The sequence below is a fragment of the Athene cunicularia genome (assembly GCF_003259725.1).
Source record: "Athene cunicularia isolate RWA chromosome 12 unlocalized genomic scaffold, athCun1 chr12_part1, whole genome shotgun sequence".
Classification (NCBI taxonomy): domain Eukaryota; kingdom Metazoa; phylum Chordata; class Aves; order Strigiformes; family Strigidae; genus Athene; species Athene cunicularia.
The window spans coordinates 19,144,195-19,165,311 of record NW_020799116.1 but is presented as its reverse complement, the minus strand read 5'-3'; the positions used below and the strand labels follow the sequence as shown (position 1 = coordinate 19,165,311).

Genomic DNA, 21,117 nt, shown 5'->3' with positions numbered 1-21,117 from the left:
CATAACACAGTCCCCTTCCTTTCTGTTTCCACTTTGTTAGTATTTATACAGTATTGTTTTCTGCAGTATTGTATATTTCTGCAATATTGCAATATTTATACAATATTGCTTTCTGCAGTAAGGATCAGAGGCATGCCCGTGCATCTTTCTCTCTGCAAGGTATCTCAGATTGTGCATTCCTGGGCCGTGCCTGATCACATTCTCTGAAAGTTTGTTTGACTCCCTACTTGCTGATGCTGAAGTGGAGGGGCATCAATGTAGGAAAGCATTTTGCCAGTAAGGTAGATTAATACATCTTGCATTAGTTAGCATAACTTCAGAAATTCCAGAATGAAGAGAATTACCTATTTACTTCTCATTTTTGGAAGGCTCCCTTACTTGTCTGATGAACTGCATAAGATAAATTTCAGAGTACTAAAGAAACTATTTCTTTCCCTCACTAGGTATTAGTATCATCCTTGGAGTTGCTGAAGGTGAATTTTTCATCCATGATGCTGAGATTCAGAAATCAGCTCTTCAGATCATCATCAACTGTGTATGTGGGCCAGATAATCGGATCTCCAGTATTGGCAAATTCATCTCTGGAACTCCTCGGCGAAAGCTGCCTCAGGCCCCCAAGAGCAGTGAGCACACATTAGCTAAGATGTGGAATGTGGTACAGTCCAACAATGGCATCAAAGTGCTGCTGTCCTTGCTGTCTATAAAGATGCCGATCACAGATGCGGATCAGATCCGAGCATTAGCCTGCAAAGCCTTGGTGGGGCTCTCGCGCAGCAGTACTGTCCGGCAGATTATCAGCAAGCTCCCCCTCTTCAGCAGTTGTCAAATTCAGCAGCTGATGAAAGAGCCGGTGCTTCAGGACAAGCGCAGCGAGCATGTGAAGTTCTGCAAATATGCTGCTGAGCTGATAGAGCGTGTCTCGGGGAAGCCGTTGCTGATCGGCACAGATGTCTCTCTGGCTCGGTTGCAGAAAGCGGATGTGGTGGCCCAGTCAAGGATCACGTTTCCTGAGAAGGAGCTGCTGCTCCTGATTCGGAACCATCTCATCTCTAAGGGCCTAGGGGAAACTGCATCTGTCCTTACTAAGGAGGCTGACCTGCCCATGACTGCAGCATCTCATTCATCTGCCTTCACCCCTGTTGCGGCTGCTGCCTCTCCTGTGACCCTGCCTCGCACTCCTCGCATAGCTAATGGCATCTCAGCCCGTTTGAGTAGCCACACTTCTGTAGGTTCCACTGCCACCTCTGTCCATGCTCAGGCAAGGCCGCCTGCATCCCAAGGTCCACTGGCCCTTCCAGGCCCTTCCTATGCCAGCAACTCTCCTCTGATTGGCAGGATTAGCTTTGTCAGGGAGAGGCCGTCTCCCTGCAACGGCAGGAAAATCAGAGTGTTGCGACAAAAATCGGACCATGGTGCCTACAGCCAGAGCCCAGCTATCAAAAAGCAGCTGGACAGACACCTTCCTTCCCCACCCACGCTGGACAGTATAATCACAGAGTACCTTAGGGAGCAGCACGCCCGCTGCAAGAACCCTGTTGCCACCTGTCCCCCTTTCTCTCTCTTTACTCCCCACCAGTGTCCTGAGCCAAAACAGAGGCGCCAAGCGCCAACTAACTTTACCTCACGGCTGACCCGCAGGGCAGCCTTTCCGAAATATGGAGGGGTGGATGGTGGCTGCTTTGATAGACACCTTATATTTAGCAGGTAAGGAAGAAAAGCGTCTCTTGATCCCTCTCAGGATGTACCCTGTGCCACAAAGCCTTACCTGGATTTAGGCTGTGCAGTCCTGCAGTGGAGTATACTCGGAGAGAAAAGTGTTTTAATTCAACAGTGACAAGTGGGAGAGCCTTGAAAGGCATTTTTAGAAGTCGTTCTGTTTCTCTTGTCCTTAGTACTGACCCTTAGCACATAAAGCACACTTTATTTTCAGTTCATGTTAATTCATTAGCAACATTGACTGATAAAGCTCATGGCTCTTTATTCTCCTTTGGAAGGTAAGTATGTCATGCCAGTTTTAAATGACAGTGTAGCATAGCCTGGAGGATGGCTGTCTGACAGATGCAGGACAGCAGAATCCATATATTGCTGTTGCAGCTGATTCCGCAGCACCACCAGTTGTTAGCCTTTTTACATGGCTTTTCTTTGCTGAGGTTGAATTGGAAGATGATGTAAAGTTTATAAAAATAAAGATGACACATAGATGAAAGCATCCTCACAGTGAAACAAGTATCACCTTGGGAAATTGTGATGACAGGTTATTTGGCTGATGTGCCGTGCTTTCTTGTGTTGAGTGTTTCAGAACTGTTAGAAATTTTTTGCTATCCAGGTGACAGCTTTACAGGTTTTTCTCTCAATCCAACTTTGAAGATGGACTCCCAAGTGCTTCAGCTTAATGATGTGCTTAAACAGAAGTACTTAAGAAAGCAAAACAAACCCTGAAACATTGCAAACACTGCGGTAACATACTCACTTGAGTGCTAGTCTTACAATTGACAGCTTGTCCTAGAAGAAAGATGTAACTTGCATCTACATGATTAAGGACTGGATTTAATATCATCACACAGTATTTCAATTTCGCTTTTTTTTTTCTCTTTTGGGTGACCCTTATATTTCTACCTTCTCTAGGTTCCGTCCGATTTCTGTGTTCAGGGAAGCAAATGAGGATGAGAGTGGCTTTACTTGTTGTGCATTTTCTGCAAGAGAACGATTCTTAATGCTGGGTACTTGCACGGGGCAGTTGAAACTCTATAATGTATTCAGTGGACAGGAAGAGGCCAGTTACAACTGCCATAACTCTGCCATCACGCACCTTGAGCCATCTAGGGTAAGTAATCAGTGATCTGTTCTGAGTTACAGAAGTTCTCACAGCCTGAGATCTGGTATGTTTTGAGCCCATCTGGATATTTACATACTCCCTCTCTGTAAGTTCTACAGTTTTGTTTTTTTTTTCTTCCCAAGATAATGGAGAAGATGCACAGTGTCTGTGTGCCCTCATAAATAATGAAAATATATGTCTGGAAATGGAGAAATGCTTTAACTGGCTATGTAAGATAAATGTGCGATAAGTTATCAAACTTTATATAACCTCTCTTTGTTGGAAAAGAAATCTTTTGAGGGCTGATTCTAGGAAGGAAAAAAAAGATAACTGATTTATAAGCAGAATTAACTCCACTCACAGGGCATCAAAATTCAGGCATAGATTATCTGATTTTATCTATTAACGTCATAGATAATTCCTATTGTTATCTGTAATGGTTTTTTTTGTCTGCCATGGGCTTTTTATATTCTGGATGGTATTAGAAACCTAGACTTCATCCCCATAGGAGTAGTTTAGTAAGCACAAAATCTGTATCATGGTTTAAACCTGGCCAACAGCCAAACATCACACAGCTGCTCGCTTACCCTCCCCCATCCCTGGGGAATGGGGGAGGGAGTTGCATGGGTAAGGGTAAGGAAACTTGTAGGTTGAGAAAAAAACAATTTAATAATTGAAATAAAATTGAAATAATAATGATAATAGTAATAATAGAAAATACAAACAGGTAACACACAATATGGTTGCTCACCACCTGCTGACCAATGCCCAGCCCATTCCTGGCTAGTGATCCCAGAGAAGGGAGAATACTAAAACCAACGTCCTGAAAACCCAAGTAGAGCTTCCCAATGAACCCTTATTGGTATATTGGGCATGATGTTATATGATATGGTATATTCCATTGGCCAGTTTGGGTCCGTTGTTTTGGCTGTGCTCCCTCCCAGCTTCTTGTGCACTAGCAGGACTTGAGAAGTTGAAAAGGCCTTCTTAGCAACAACTAAAACCATCAGTGCATTATCAACATTCTTTTCATACCAAATCCCATACTGAATCCAAACCACAGCACTATTCTAGCTACTAAGAAGGAATGAAAAAACCCAAAACAATTAGTTCTGTCTCAGCCAAAACCAGGACAATCTGCTATAGTTCCTAAATTCACCTTGTAAATCTAAGTTTAATGTGTACAGGTAAAATGATAACCTCTGGTTTCCCTGGTATTCTTTTCCCTTTCTCCCCTTCCACTCCCATCTGGAAATACAGGATGGATCTTTATTGTTGACATCTGCTACATGGAGCCAACCTCTGTCTGCATTGTGGGGCATGAAGTCTGTCTTTGATATGAAGTAGGTATTCTCTGATTCAGCTGAGGGGTATGTTGCAGTTCAATATAGGCAGAAACCCTAAGAACAATGTCTGTGAAAGAACAGTACAGCACAGGTCTCACAATGTCTCTTGTGAAAAAGTAAAATGTGCTCCCTTTCTTATATTTGTTATTTTCCCTATTTTATTTGCTACAGGCAGCTTTGCTAAATTCTAACTATCTGAAGTCCTGTTTAATACAAGATATATCAGTAAAATCACTGTTGTCCCTGAAGGCAAATAAATGTTTGTATTTTTATTCTCATGTTTGTAAATTATTTTGACAGGCTTTCTGTAGCCAGTTACAGAATTTTACTAGCATGGTGATTTGCATAGTGAAATTTTCAGACCTGGAGAAAGTTATTTAAAATTGATTTCAGTATTGTTCTTTCTCATAAAAATATGTGTGGAAGGCTCTTAATTTTTAAAAGATTTGACTGTTTTCTATCTCAGTTGTAAACAATTTTGGTGTGACCTGTTTTAAGTCAGCTAGTGGGCATTCTTTAGATTAAAAAGATTAATGTGCTTCAGTCTTGCATGTGTGTTTGAATGTTCATGATGCCATTTATTGCTCGCTCCCCTAGATAGTGTTACGTTTATGGCAGACCCTGTTGATGACAAGTCTGTGAATTTGCTGCCTGTGTTTTTTTTCACATAAAGTCTCTGTAGTAGATTTTTTTTTCCTGATAATGGAGCATTTTAGCATTGTAGTATGCCATGGTCAATGGTGAAGGAAAGTTGTTTTTACATTTTTTGCTTCCTGCATTGTTGAAACCTCTGCCAGAGGTGTTGGGGTAGTGTTTGGTTAACACAGGTGGTGTGAATCTGCACTTCCTTGATTTCTTTACTGACTCTATCTACAGGCATTCCTTCCCTGATGACCACTATGTGGAGTTCAGCAAGCACTCTCAGGATAGGGTCATTGGCACAAAAGGAGACATTGCCCATGTAAGTACCAAAAAAGGTGATGGTGTGAAGCTGTGACAAGAATATAGTTCTTCACAGGACATTTATTAACAGATCTGGGTTCTGTGATGCTCTGTGTAACTGATGAGCTAAGAGGCTTTAGAGGAAAGGTTTGAAAGTGTCAGATAACTTCTTCCTTTTTTTAAGGGTATAAACTTGACCACTTTAAGCCAACTTAGGCACAAGCCATGCAGTGTGTTGCCTCTGTTGTTAGGATTCTGGGAAATGATATAATCTGCTTTGTTTTGTTCATTGGAGAGAGATCATGCAGGACACTTTTTCTTCCTGAAGTTGCTTCCTTTGCCTTATTTTTCAGTAATAGTAGTAATAATAATAAAAGTAAATAGTAAACAGTAGCTCAGTCAAAAGCTGTGGGAAATGGCCTATTAAAAGTGTCCTCCTTTTGCCCTGCTCCCCCCTCCCCCAGTTTGCAGCATTCTTTTTGGGTAATTTAATTTTACTATGTATTTTGAGAGAATGCTGTTGAAGGGTTTTGTATGAATACCTGCAAATTTGACAGATGCAGGTTTCAGTGTTCTTCTGCTTCTCAGTGCTAATTTGCATTCATTATAGGCACTGACTCTTTCAAAAGAGTATTTGCATTAAAAATTGTCATGAAACATAACTTATTCAGATTATTTATGATCTTACTTACTGCTCTGATTTGTTAAAGCAAACTGCCCATTACTGCCCAGTTCTTAACTTGGATTTATATGAAAGTCAGATCAGTTTGTGTATTGTGTTTATCTGGTAAACAGATTTATTTTCCAATTCTAGAGAATTTTTTCCTCTCTGTAAGTTTGAATAGGAGCTAGGCTCTGAGGGATGTTGTAGATCAGATTTATCTGAGATAGTTATAAACCCTTCATATTAGTTAAAGCCCTTTTTATCTTCCAACAGTTTGTTGAGGCAAAGCTCAGAAAGTTGCCTTCCTGTGTAAATGCCAGGAACTTTAACTCCTTTTCTATGGCTTCTGGTTTTTTTTTTCCCTCACTGTGCTTTGGAGGTTTTTTTTTTTTTTTTTAATATGATCTGTTCTGAAAGCAGTTCCATTTCTGAAACAGTTTCTGGCTAAGTGGTACCTGCAGCTTCATATCCCACTTCTCATAATGGGTTGCTTTGGAACTAATCTTGATTGTATTGAAATGTATCAGTGAACCTGCAGTAAGCTAAGTACTGGCTGAAACATGTGTGAGACTTGGTTCCAGCTGTGAAAAACTATTAAAGGACTGGTAGGAAGGGTTGTATTTGAAATGCTCTCACTTCACTGAAAGTGAATGCTTCACTGAAATAGAAAAGCAAAATGAAAAATGGGGTGATTATGAAAACAATCTAGAAGGGGGAATGTGGGGTGATTTGTATATTACAAATTGTGACTAATCTTTCTTTTTCTTTTTAATCTAAAAGATCTATGATATTCAGACTGGCAACAAGCTATTGACTCTGTTTAACCCAGATCTTGCCAACAACTACAAGAAGAACTGTGCCACATTTAACCCCACTGATGACCTTGTCCTAAATGATGGTGTCCTCTGGGATGTCAGATCGGCGCAAGCCATCCACAAGTTTGACAAATTCAACATGACCATCAGTGGTGTTTTCCATCCCAATGGGTTAGAGGTCATAGTCAACACAGAAATTGTATCCTTTGGCCGCTGTGGTAGCTGATGTTCTGGGACTCAAAGAATTTGTATTGATAAACAAGTAGCTGTTTGCAGAAGTTGTATTAATAGCCTGATGTGTTACATGTAACAACAGGTTTTGTCTGTGAATCAATTAAGTGGGGACTGCCAGACAAATAGCTAATTTAAATCTAGATTCTGCCTCTTATATGGCCTAGAGAAAACACTTAACACACAGAGAGAGCAAGAGATTTTTCTAACATGCTGCGGTACCTCTGTTCTCTTCCTATCCCTTACCAAGGTCAACCTCAAAGCTATTGCAGTAACCTCTCATGACTGGGAATGACATTTTGAGTAAGAGCTTTTTCATTTTGAATGTGGGGAAGGGATTGTGGTGCTAGAATCCGATTCCAGCTCTGTCATACTTGCAAGAGGGTGGCAGTGAATTTTCCTGAACACAATCAGTTGTTTGTCACTGTGTTAAAAAGGAAATAGAAACTTTCAATTGTTTGTTGCTCCTTAGCCTCTATTTTTTCAGTGGGACCTCCGAACTTTTCATTTGTTACACACGGTACCCGCACTGGATCAGTGTCGTGTGGTGTTCAACTATACTGGCACAGTTATGTATGGAGGTAGGATTTCTCAATCTTATATTACTCTCCTTGATCACCTCTAGTTTGAGATAAGTAGATGCTTGTTCAGTGGAATCGGAAGCTTCAGAGAGTCTGTCTAACTCCAGGCCTTACTGTGTGAAGTGGAATTTTTTCAGGATGTTTATGCTGTGAGTATTGCTGACAAAGACAGTTTCTCTAACATCAGCAATATCACAACTAATTTGTGAGATTAAAAATCAACCTACTGAAAAAGAAAATGTCTATAATGGCAGATCTGATGATGCCTGAGAAAATAATTTTGTCCTCTGTATTAAGCTTCAGTGATCGGCAGTATTAATAAAGGTACCTCTGGAAGAGTAGATATTAAATGGGTCTTGCCAAGCTATTAAATAGAAAGAAAACTCACATCTGACTCAAATTTGATCTTAAGTTAGTGAATGATAGTGATGGATGGAAGGTGGATTTATGGAATAATCTTTTCTTGTGTCAGCTATGTTGCAGGCAGATGATGAAGATGACCTTCTGGAGGAGAGAATGAGAAGTCCCTTTGGCTCTTCTTTCAGGACATTTAATGCAACTGATTATAAACCTATAGGTAAGAGAGGAGCAAATAGCTTGGTTTGAAGGTTTACTGACAGTTCTGCTTAGGAACGTTCACTTTCTCCTCTCCTTTGCATGTGTAACAAACCAAATTGTGCTATGACCTGTTCTGATTGAAGCACGAGAGTTGGGTCTAACGCTGAAATAGGTTTAAGCATCATACTCTGTTCAGTGTGTGATTGTCTTCCTTGCAGTTCTGGCTTTATTTTCCTTTCTTCTTTCCAAGTAGGGCATAATCTGAGATAGTAGGTCATTTGGCCAAGTTGTCATTGGTCTCATTTCAGGAAGGGCCTTTTTTTTGTCTTCTATTTTAATTTTTTCTACCTTTCCCAACAGCATTTCCCCATGCTGGTACTTCAAAATACTGTCAGTTTGGCTGCCAGCTTGCAAAGCTTCTGGACCTAAGCTAATTGTTGCTACAGATATAAACAGACGTGGCTTTTGCTATTGAAAGGAGCCATGGCTCATTCCCTTGGTTGTCACCTACACTGGAAGATTATCTCTTGTTTACTGTGCTTAAAGAAGCCAATAAATGTATTATCAAGGGAGGAGAATAGATTAAGAACTTACCTGGCTACTTTTTTATAAGTCTCCAACAACTGAATTAGTTATAAATGTTCATTTCGCTTTTATTTCAGCTGTTGTTTCTTGTCCCAACATTTTATTATCTGCTTTTAGACATATATTGTTAGATCTTTTCTTTCAGCTAGCATTAAGCTAGCATAATAGAAATAATAAAAATAATTTTCATTCAGCTAGCGTAATATGCAGTTAACCAGTGAGTTTGTTTTGTGATGTTTTCCAGCTACCATAGATGTAAAGCGAAATATCTTTGACTTGTGCACAGACAGCAAGGACTGCTATCTGGCTGTCATTGAGGTAAGAGAGCTAAGAATAAACTCTAGTCTCTGTAGCTGTGGTTTGAGTGCAATGCTTTTTATTTCTTTTTTTAAAACCTTCAGAATTTATGATTCTGGAGTTCCTGGAGTACTGATCTGGAGTACTGTTAAATTCATGTCCTAAGCAGTGGTGGTGTTTTGATGATGGTAAAGATCTTGTTAGCTTTTTGTTGTCCACCCACATCAGTCTTGTTTTTCTGCCTCCTGTTCCTTAAACTTCCAAACACATTTGCTTCTCTTCTTCAGGCATGTCCCCCTTTAAAATGTGCAGAGGTTTTCCTTCTCATAAGCATAGAGAAATGCATTTTTTTCCTATTTATAGCAATAAAATTTGCATTGTACAAATAACCAGGAAATGCAATCTTCCTGGGGCTTTCCATGGAGATTTGCTATGAATCAGTCTTACTGTTTCCTTTTTCACTAGTTTTCCTAGCAAAATCCCAGAAGCTAAGGATTTGAAGCAAAAATTACTGAGCAAAACTGGTTTGTTAGGGGGAAGTAAAATTAAACTAATGGGTCCAGTTCTTTGCCCAATAGTATGTTGTCAGTACCCATTTCTTGAACCTGACTATGTACGTGTAGTGACTAATTTGAAATCCTGTTGACTTAATACTCTCTGAACCACTGATCCTTACAGATCAAAAGAAGTGTGTCAAGAATTTATAGTAGGGCAAGCTTCATGTGTAACTACTGGAGTTTGAGTTGTCAAAGTTGTGAGGTCAAGATAGGAAAATTTTCTTATAGGGGTCATTGGAAATGTTTTTTCGGGGCATGTGGCAGCAGTGGTTGCTGTCTTCTGGAACTCTTGCTATATGACAGCTTTTAGCATTCTTCCAAGGCATGGTTCAACGATGTAATAAGGAGGCAAATTTGAAAGAAAGTCTGTGGTTAGGTAAGAGCTAACCCAAAGCACGTTAAGGATCCAGTAAAGATTTTCTGAAGTCTGCTGGTAAGAGTGTAACTTATGGATGACAGAACCAGAAAGTAGATATTTTTTACATCACCCCTAGGCAGGTCCTTGAAACCAAAAAGACTTGGGTTTAGTGCTAATTGTACTGCTGCTAGTAAGTGGGGGGGAAGGAGTTTGGTAATGTTTCTGTGATTGAGATCCGATAAAGCACTGAATATGAATGCTGAGCTAATTCCTGGGGCTAACTGCTGTGTGGGCATCTCCTCTTCAGAATCAAGGGAGCATGGATGCCATGAACATGGATACAGTTTGCAGACTGTATGAAGTGGGCAGGCAGCGTTTGGCAGAAGATGAAGAGGATGAAGAAGAAGATCAGGTGAGAAGTATAGCATTAACCTGGTTGTTCAAGAGTAGCTGTTAACCATCTACATGTGAGAGGCCACAGGTGTTCATTTTATTATCTATAAAGTACGGATGCATCATTTGGTCTCAGCTAATGTGAAGTAGATCACTATACTGTCTGTGAACTAAGACTATGCAGAACCTGTGTGAACAGTAACTTTGTGCACTGTAAACTGACATGATAATTTATAGTTTATTAATGTCTTTAAGTGTTTCAATCTTCATCAGACACTTTGCTGTTCTGCTTGTTAAAGTATTTTGACACCCGGTAGAGACAGTAGTGATTGAGGTTTTCCTTTTTCCAGTTCCAAGTCTCATATTTGGGTAACTTTTCCCCAGTTTCTGAATGAGACACAACTTGTGACTAACGCAGTGCAACTGCACAATACTTCTACACAGCAAAATGTTTGAAGGATTTTAATGAAAGCTGTAGGTTTGCATTTGGATGTGTTGGTTTTTTCTCAAATAAGCTGTTTGATCTCTGGCAATTCAACAAAAGAGCTACAAACTGCACTAAGTGCTCCTCAGGGTGCAGTTTGTAGAATACAGAGTAGCACAGAATACTTACTACGGTACAATGAGAATTAAAAACATACTTGTAGCTTTTTCTGGGTGTCAGGTGTGGTTTTGGTTTTTGGTTGGTGTGGTTTTTTTTCTTCTGAACAGGCAAAGACTTTATGCTTCAATTCCCTAAAGATTTAAAATGCGTTATTCTCTGCTATCTGGTGTCTGCATTCTAGTAAATCATATTTGTATCTCCTGTGAGAAAAGCTGACTTCATCTTTTTCCAAAGAATGCCAGCAGGTAATATTTTGGTGGGTTTTTTCCCAGACTGTGTGGAAAGCTAGATTTCTGATACCCTTTCTGTCTCTGAATCTTCCTGTTGCTAGGTTAAAACTTTTACTTTCTAGTTCAGAAGACTGGATCGCTGATCCCAGGAGAGAGTGATTTTGTTTGTAATAGTAACAATTAGCTGCAATTTCACTGTATTTCTGAAGATGAAGTAGTAGTTCTGTTTTGCATACACTTTGCTGTCCTGTCCTCGATGTGCTACAAGGTTGCATTTGAAGTCTTGGCATTCTTATAAAATCATTGGTCACTGTTTCTGTCCTCAGGTTGGATGGATTCAGTTTAGGAACTTTTAGGATGGGTGAGGAGTGGGTGGAGGAGCAGAATTGCTGTTCCTTACAAAGTGTTTCTACTTTCAAGCCATCCGGTACTTGCCTCAGGCAATAGTTCCTATTTTTGTCTCATCTTCCACTGTTTTTGTTCACATTCAGTGTATTTTAGTAAGCTTATTCATATTTTCTTTATGAAATCTCAAAAAGCAGTTTGTAGCAGAAATGGATTTTGCATTATACAGTGATTAACTAGCAGCTATCAAGACACTTTTGCGATATTGCTTGTAAGTGTTGACTTAAGATCTGTATTTGTTTAAGAGGACGCAGTCTGAATGCTGTTGGTTCCAGGCTGTAACACTAGGTACCAAGCAGAGATAAGGTATCTATCATTCATCAAATATGACTGGTGACTCTTCCTGTCTTAAAAAGGGAGGTGGCCCTGGGCAGAATTTAAGTGTGCTACAAGCTTTTCTCTAAAGGTTATGGAGTCTACAAACAAAGCTGCTCCAGGATCAATTTGCAAGCCAAGAGTGACTAATTGTACTGCATAATTGCTGGGTTTTATGTCTTCGTTTCTGGGGTGTATAGATGTTTCCTAGACACTAATTTCTAAGGGTGGTTACAGTCAAGTTGCCTTAGTAAGAGAGATTTGGTTTTAATATAAACAACACTGATGAACCCAAATTCATTCAATCTATATATATTTAGCAAAGTGTAAACTAAACCGCTTGCTCTCTGTCCCGCAGCTGTTCATTGCTGTTCCTCTGGGTTTGTTCTAGTCTCAGGCTAACAAAATATAGCTTTTTGTCTCCATAGAGACATCCGGCATTGAGCTAGAAGGAGTGGAGGTTTTCCAGAATAAAGACAGAATCTCTCTGGCACACTTGTCTGTTAAGGCCAACATGAGTACTTTGTTTCCTGATAAACAGGAGTTTTCTGTGTCTACATATGCTCACAGATACCTAGGTGTTTACTACTTGCCTAGTTAGTTTCTGTGATTTAGGGTTTGAAAAATTGGAAATAAACTTTCAGACTTGTTGGGACTTCTCACAGATATTCTAAAACATCTTCTGGCTAAAAAGATGCTTTCTGATCTTTTTTATGAAAGTGGTGTGTGGGGAAACCCATGTGAATTGACATTATTCTGGTATGTCTTTGGTCAAGATTTTTAGAGCAGATATTTAATCTGTGTGGCCCTGTATCTTCACACCTTGACTTTATGCGCGCATATATATATATATATATATATATCTATCTATGTGCGTGGGTCCATGAGTACAGTTTTTTGCTTATACAGACAGTAATAAATAGTCAAATAGAAGCATGTTTGATGGGCAAGCTTTGCTTGGAAGTCATGTGATGCAGAATAAAATTGCTTAAAAATTGTGCTTGAGACAAGAACTGTGGAGAAAAATATCTGCCTGACACTTTTTACTTTAAATTTTGACACCTCATGATGTCAATTTTGACAAGTGTCAACAGAGAGCTCTGTGACAGTTTTTTGAAAAGCAAAAGACTGAGAGTCCGTAAAATGAACATAGCAGGGGTATTTGGCCTATAGATATCTTTCAATTCCTTCTCTCATTTAAGTGAAGAAACAAGACAAATATATTACTCTCCCTTTCTCAAACCAAACCTTGTAAAATCAACTGTTCTGTTACATAAATTACCCTCAGATTAAATGATCAACCTGATTTAGCTGGTTTGCGCATGGTGCTGCTGCAGTAAATGTTTATGGTTTTGTTTTAAATACTTGAGAACAGCACCACTGTAGCTGGGTTCTTCCTTGGCTGTTACACTACCCTTTCATACAGCATCTCTGGAAAGCTGCCTTTTCTTAGTTATGCCCAGTATTCCAGAGTTATCAAGCCTTGTTAAACAAAGCAAATGCTAAATGGATATTAATACTCTGTGATCTGTGCTTACTGTGATAACTGAGGGAAGGTGAGGATGTAGCACACTTAGGAAGAGCCAGTTTGTGAGCTGTTTTTTGTTGGATACTTTACTCCAAAAATAGTAGTCTTTTTCCCTTGAGCTTTGAGTTTTGTTTATTATTTCACTGCTGGGTGAGTATCTAAACAGGTCCATCAATGACTGCCAGTCTCACTCACAAGCATTTGCAGAAGTATGTTCGGCAAGATCTTCCTTCTGGTATTTGCTGCTGTTTTGCTACACTCTGTCAGAGTTAGCAAAACTAAGATGGATATCTGAGCCACTGGTACAGATGCTGAACCATCTTTTGGTTGTTAGCTTGCTTAATTCTTATTTATTTCACTTTCTTGGCTGATTAGTATCCTGTTTCACTCAGTAATCTGCTGTCTTCTGTAATGAGGAAGGCCAGGAATTTCATAGGAAATGGTGCAAAGGAAAGTGAATGTGTTCATCTGATCTAGAAATGGCACATGGCAGTTGCTACAGGCTAGGAAAGAAGACTTCAGAAATAGAAGTGATCAGAAAAGCTAAAACCAAGGGAGCTGGCTGACCACAGAGTAGACACAAAACTGTGAAACTTAAGTCTGGATGACATGGTGATTTGAGCAGGTTACTGGATTTTTGCAGTCTGTGCATTTTTACCTCTTTATTTTAGTTTTTCTTTCTATATTAGCTCTTTAAGGCCTATTTTTCTCTCTATAATACATACAGATGATAGTGCATCTGTGAGGCTCAAGTAGTAGTCTCAGTTATTGTCAGGTTCAGAGAGATGGCTTCAGCAGCAGATTGCTTCACCTAGCTGTCCCTGTCCTATAAAGTCTGTTCTACTTCTTTTGCCAGAACTGAAGAACTGTTAATTATCCTGCAGTGCTTCTGGGCTATCGAAATGGTGATGGTAGGTGTGTAATTTGTCTTTTTGCATTGGTTTAGAAAACTCTAGGTGATGTGAAATGAAAGCTTGGGAGATAAGGCAATAAAGACTCAAAAGACAATCACTATTCTAATGTGGCTTAGCCAGGATGGAGAATGTTTTTCCTCAGCTTCCTATGTAGTCTTTGTGATACAAGTTTCTACTTTTATTTTAGGACTCTACCCTATATGCATGCAACAGTAATGCCACGGTACTTTATTGCTGTTGATTTGATACAGGTTTGTTTTCACATAGATATACTTATTTGCTGGGGAAAAAACCTCACAAATCTTAATCCATATTGGCATATGTATTTGAGAACCATCAGACTATGGTGGTGCTTTGTCACTACAAGCTGCCTAGAATAATTTCTGTCATCAGGGACACTTAGTTTTCCAGGAGCTGTTCCTGTAACATTTGAAGATACATGGCTCTGAAATCTTGCTTGAGATTAAATGGTTTACAGCATAAAGCTGGGAACAAGTATTTTTCAGACAAATGTCTCAGCTGATAATATATACATGTGTTTATTGCACCCTTCAGTAGGAATCTTTGAATTTAGTTGCAGCTGGGGAGGCCAAGTAAAGATTGGTTTCCATCAAAGACCTGTTTACCTAACAGACACATCTTTTGAACAGGCATCCTCCAAAACAGGTATTTTAAACAAAATAAAACCCCCCACATTTTCCCAGTACCTGTACTTAACACATGTTTAGATAATAGCAAATAACTGTGACTGCTTCAGCCTATTCTGCTGTTTCAGAATCTAGTTTCACTAGCTGTCAGTTAGTGCAGAGGAAATTCTTGGAAAGGGAAAATTGGAGTTTTAAGAAGGCTAGACTTAGTATTGTGGAGTAAAACAGCTTCGGCAGAGACAGAAGCATATTCTGCCTGTTCAGTGACAGAAATCAACGATTGACTTCCTCTCAACTAACACATCTTTCTAAAATTCTCAGAGTAGTTTGGATCCAAGAAAATAGAAGCTGCCTCAGCTGTGATGAGAAATACCAGTCAGAAGCTTGAGAAAATAAAGGAACAAGTTCTCATCTATAGAGGGAGAGTTGATTTACCTGCCAAACTTTGAAATTCCTTTACACACTATGGTTTTCTGTCATGCAGCTAAGTAATGGGCATATTTTTGTGAGAGTGTGAGATCAGTGAGAGGAAGAGAAGCAGATTCAGAAATTGGACCTAGTTCTGGACTCCTTATATTATTTCTGAGCCCTATAGCACAGAAAATATAATAGTCACATTAAAACACATTCCTTAACGCTAGGCGTAAATATATCAACTGCAAACTGATGACTTGCACATGCCTCAAAGAGGACAGTGACTTTGGAGTTAGGTTGATTATTATTAAGTATATACAGTCATGTTAAGAAAACGTTTCATAGGCAAAGCCAGAGTATTGGTCAAAAGAGTCCCAGCTGCACATGCTAGTCCAGCAGAGGCCAAGTTACTTTAAAGCTTTTGTTTATCTGTGTCATGGATGCTTTTTCATTCATCAGAGGTAAGTTTAGACAAGCTAAACCTACTTACATAGTCTAAGAGAATAACTGCTTTTTTATTTCTTCACTCCATGTTTTGCCTCTGACATACTGTATGCTGTGTGCTGTTTCCTGTATTAAATCTGCACATACCTACACCTGCATAGCAGCCTATGGTAAGATTCCTTGCTTGTTACATTTGGTAACTTCTCTGCATTCCCAGGCTTCTATGTTTTTTAGCTCTGTGACCTCATTAATGGCTGTGAAGAAGAAGAAATTCTAAAACTGAAGTAGCCAAGAAGGTAAAAGTAGGTGCAGCCCTGTAGTGTTAAGGAGATGAATAGTTAAAATGAATTTAATATAATAGGAGGTAAGTTTGGGCTTGCTAGTTGAGGGGATGGATGGAGACTAGGTAATCTAGGCTGTAAAATTCCTTACATGCTTGACCCCCTAGAAGGACTGTTGGCTATATTTAAGCTTTTTCCACTGCCCATTGTTCAGGGAGTGCTAAGAAGGGTGTGGGGGAGGAACTGGATAGAAACTCTTAAGTGACTGAAAACCAGACATTGTCGCTTTGTCACTCCTGAGAATTGCATAGCAAAGGATCAGAAAGTGCCAATATGCTACACAGATGCCTTGGAAGCAAAGAAAACAATTGTCAGAAGATATGACAAGGGGATTGTCTGTGGAGAAAGAGAAATTACTAAAACAAGGAGAGACTTACTCCTCTGGGGTGAAACATTCTTCAGTGAACTTGTATGTGGTCATATGTTCTTTTTTTTATGAAAGCAAAGCCCCTTCGCATGCTGGAAATAGGTAGTAGTTAAAATATTACCGGTAATTTGGAAGAGACCAGATTACTAAAAATGAGTTTGCTTTTCTCTAGGAGAAACTTGTGGGACAAGGGTGAAAGAGAGGGAGAAGTAAACTAGTAGGTGGTTTCTTGCAAGAGAAAATAAATTGATGAAATTAATGAGACTCTGGGAATCATTAATTTCTTTAAGAGAAGAAAAAAAAAAGCTAGAGAAAACAAACTGTTTATAGAAGCAGATGTTTATCAGCAGATCACAGAATCGTCTAGGTTGGAAAAGACCTTGAAGATAGTCCAGTCCAACCATTAACCCAACATTGACAGTTCCCAACTACACCATTTACCTCAGTGCTGGGTCAACCCAACTCTTAAATACATCTAGGGATGGGGACTCCACCACCTCCCTGGGCAGCCCATTCTTGTTCTGTGAAGAAATGCTTCCCAATATCTAGTCTAAACCTTCCCTGATTCAGCTTGAGGCCATTCCCTCGTCCTATTGCTTGCTACTTGGTTAAAGAGGCTCATCCCCAGCTCTCTGCACCCTCCTTTCAGGTAGCTGTAGAGGGCGATGAGGTCTCCCTTCAGCCTCCTCTTCTCCAGACTAACCCCCACCAATTCCCTCAGCTGCTCCTCGTATGACCTGTGCTCCAGACCCTGCACCAGCTTTGTTGCCCTTCTATGGACACGCTCGAGTCATTCAGTGGCCTTTTTGGGGTGAGGGGCCCAAAACTGAACACAGGAATCAAGGTGCAGCCTCACCAGTGCTGAGTGCAGGGGTAGGATCCCTTCCCTGTCCCTGCTGGCCATGCTGATGCAAGCCAGGATGCCATTGGCCACCTTGGCCACCTGGGTACACTGCTGGCAGATGATTAGACTTAACTATAAATAGCCAGTAGTCAATTAAAGAGGAGCTGAAAGATTTGAAAAAGAGAAAAACTTCACTGATATTTGAGCAACTGTTTTGCAGGAAGAGAAAAGGCAGCCTCATAGATGAAAATAAGAATAGATTAGACTAATATCATATAGCATAATGTAAACTGAGGGGTGTAATAGATACTGTGATTTCAGAAGAAAGGACTATTGCTGGAAAGCACCCGCAGGTGAGAGGTGTTGACTTGGAGGTTATGGTAGGTGAGCATGGGGCTGGGGAAGCAGCAGCTGTGAGATGACAGCTGAACAGTTCATTGAGCCATAACAGAGGAAGTTGGGCAGAGAACTATTGACGTAGATACTTGTTTTGGACTGTGAATCAATTTCTGGTAGTGGAAGAACAAGTGAATGGTCTGTTAGATGAAAAGATGAAACTTTTTGTAACAGCTGAAATCATGTCAAATAAGCAAAAAATCAGTGATGTGTAAATCTCAAAACTGAGTTAAGATTTCCAAACCTAGTATCAACAATTGAAAAAGACCTGTGGGATCTTGGCAGCTAACAGCCAGCCTAGTGTAAATTTGAGAGATTATGTAATCTGCAGTTGAGAAGTCTCAAATTCTGTTCATCTGTTCATAAAAAATTTTTGGATTCAGGAAATGTAAGAAAATTCTATAAAAAGACTTAAGAGTGCTTATAAAACAAGCTGATTATTTTTGTATACTGCAGATCTACAGTGCTGTAAGCCATACTTCCTGAAAGCACTTTGTACATATAGTGATTTAATGTTAAAATACAGGGCAGAAATATGTCAAAATCAGAAAATCAAGGTTCTGCCTAGTTAACGTGTGTTTTGCATCGTTGAAGACTGGGTTTTTCCTGAGCCTTTGGATGTTTTTTGAAACGAACATAAGTATCAATGAAGTATCAATAACCTGTACTACCCCAAAATACAAATTTTATGAATTTTGTATGTGCAAAATGAATGGGTAAAGGGGAACAGTTAGGAAATCTGATGATGAAAGTCTGAAGTGCGTACAAACATGCATCAAGGAACAACATGGAAGAAAATGCAAACGCTTGAATAAGAGCAAAGGGTATTTACTAAGCTCTAAACTGGCTGTAAATACTGGCAACATGGAGAATTAGGTCAAGCATTTCTTTTGTTACAGTGCTGCCACCCCTATATATGCCATTTCTTTAGGGGATGTTGTTTAGTTTTTCCTTTGTAGTTATAAAAAATTAATTGAACCAAATTTACTTGGCTTTCTGAATCTTTACATAAGATTACAAACTGGTAGTTGAGTTTAAATTGCTAGTAATTTGCTTTGAGATGATCTTGAGATAATCCTTTGCTATGTAATCAACTTTAATGATTCTGTAAGTTAATGTCCAGCTTTTCTTGTACCACTACATCTCTGTAAATCTGCCTGTATGAAGTCATGTTAAAAAGCTGACATGAATTGCTTTTGCTCTCTTAAACATCCTCAAAGTAGTTTCAGGGTCATATACTGTGTGTTGAAGCTATTTATATGCTACTGTGTAAGTGAATTAGTGAATTTTGGTGAGTTAGTGAGTGTTGAGAGACTTCTTTAAGATGCACACTTAAATTAGTTGTCCCACTTTGCAGTCTTATCCTAGAGGAATTGATAGTTCCTGCATTCTGTATAATTATCTAAAGTGTATAACTGATGATAGTATACATTACTGATTTAAATTCTTAAGACTTTTTGAGTTAAACTGTTATAATCCCTTTGTATAGATAGTCTTTTTCAGCTTCTATTAGTTGCATCGAATTAACTCTTTAGTTGAGTCAGACAATTTCTAAGTTAAACTGGGGCCTGTCCCAGTGTGGACATCCTTCTTAGATCTGTGGATAGCTATTCCACACTGAAGTTACAGCCTCCCTCTTTACTATCCCTTTATAATTATAACCATGATTTTGTTTTGTTCTCTTGTTCACTTCAAATTGTCAGCTTTGTCTTTGTTCATTGCCTTATTTTTGCAGCCTTTTTGCTTTAACTGGGGTGAATCAGCACTGTAAGTATTTATGCAGAGAACTGGGGCCAGTAAGCCATTTTGTGTATGAAAAAGGGTGGGTGTTTTCTAGATAAAAATTCCTTTATTATAATTGCAGTGCTGTGTTTTTGAAGAGCAGAAAGAGTTGGTTATCCAAGTATGTTGATACTATAACGGTATCTGCATTGCAGCTGTTAGGTAGAGACATCTGTGTATGCCAGAGATGAAAAGTAACAGTGATACAGTATTGCAAAGATAGCACAGAACACCCCTAATATTTGTGTTCACTATAATATATTACATAATAAAATCTATACATATCTATATAATACAAAATTACAAATTTAAGTCTCATTAGGGATCAGTGGATACTCTACTTCAAACTGTTCTGTTCTTGGCATCTATCAAGGTAAAGCTCCCTTAAATAAATCCTAAATCTAGGTATCTATAAGCAATTAATATACCTGAATTGCTGTGTAACTAAAATGGGTAGTGGTGTGACATCCTTATTTCAAAAGCTGGGCTCCGTCATGTCCTTCTGAATGTTGTCTACTCTATTTAAAAGGGAGCATTAGATTTTTTCTTTTTTTCCTTTATCATAGCCTCAGGCTGGGATTATTTGTAATTTTACAGGAATTACACAGGAAGATAGAGGTTTGGTCTGCCTTTATTGTAATAATAATGCACCTGGCTGTAGAGCAGGCACACAGAAATATCAGGCAGTGAAGCAGAGTGATGATAGTGAGGTAAAATGTTTTACAGAAAGAAGGTTATGAGATGGTCAGTTTCTGATTCTACACAAGTCACAAGTGGTTAGGGATTGATATTGGGGAGATTCCAATTGCACACAAGAGGAAAATTCTTCTCATTGTGAAAAATCAGCCACTGGAATAATCATGGAGTGGTTTGGGTTGGAAGAGACCTTAAAGCTCATCTAGTCCCACCCCCCTGCCCTGGGCAGGGACACCTTCCACCAGCCCAGGTTGCCCAAAGCCCTGTCCAACCTCGCCTTGAACCCTTCCAGGGCGGGGACAGCCACAGCTGCTCTGGGCAACATGTGCCAGGGCCTCACCACCCTCACAGTAAAGAATTTCTTCCTTATATCTAATCTAAATCTACCCCCTTTCAGTTTAAAACTGTTAACCCTTATCACTATACTCCCTGATAGAGTCCCTCCCCAGAGCCTTCCCTTCTCTAGGCTGAAGGGAGGTGCTCCAGACCCCTGATCATCTTCGTGGCCTCCTCTGGACCTGCTCAGGTTCATGTTCTTATGCTGGAGTCCTGGAGCTGGACACAGCACTGCAGGTGGGGTCTTAAGAGAGCAGCCACACTGCTCTGGATGCAGCCCAGGACACGGTTGGCTTTCTGGGCTGTGAGCACACATTGCTGGCTCAGGGTCAGTTTTCCATCCACCAGTACACCAAGTTGTCCTCCTCAGGGCTGCTCTCCATCCACTCCTCGCCCAGCCTGGATCTGTGCTTGGGATTGCCCTGGCCCATGTGCAGGACCTTGCACTTGGCCTTGTTGAACTCCATGAGGTCCACATGGTCCCACCTCTCCAGCCTGTCCAGGTGCCTCTGGATGGCACATCCCTGCCCTGTTGCCCACACCACACAGCTTGCTGTCGTTGGTTCACTCCCACTGGCCATGTCACCAGCAAAGATGTTAAACGGCACTAGTCCCAGCCCTGACCCCTGAGGAACATCACTTGTCACTGCTCTTCACCTGGACATCGAGCCATTGACTGCAACTCTTTGACTGTGACTATCCAGCCAATTCC

The 21,117-nt window shown here is 39.9% G+C and overlaps 1 protein-coding gene across 2 annotated transcripts in view; it reads left to right on the top strand.

The window, feature by feature from the left end:
• Positions 1-21,117, top strand: part of DCAF1 (DDB1 and CUL4 associated factor 1) — a 50,799-nt gene that overhangs the window by 20,562 nt on the left and 9,120 nt on the right. The window contains exons 13-22 of one of the 2 annotated variants that reach the window (XM_026857237.1): positions 444-1,704; positions 2,626-2,824; positions 4,076-4,158; positions 5,038-5,122; positions 6,548-6,781; positions 7,301-7,394; positions 7,867-7,971; positions 8,782-8,855; positions 10,057-10,161; positions 14,081-15,088. In XM_026857237.1, the coding sequence (XP_026713038.1) occupies positions 444-1,704; positions 2,626-2,824; positions 4,076-4,158; positions 5,038-5,122; positions 6,548-6,781; positions 7,301-7,394; positions 7,867-7,971; positions 8,782-8,855; positions 10,057-10,161; positions 14,081-14,086 (2,246 nt within the window). In that variant the 3' untranslated portion in view covers positions 14,087-15,088. Of the gene's footprint in view, positions 1-443; positions 1,705-2,625; positions 2,825-4,075; positions 4,159-5,037; positions 5,123-6,547; positions 6,782-7,300; positions 7,395-7,866; positions 7,972-8,781; positions 8,856-10,056; positions 10,162-14,080; positions 15,089-21,117 lie in introns of those variants that run through there. The other variant, XM_026857236.1, reaches the window with a different exon arrangement.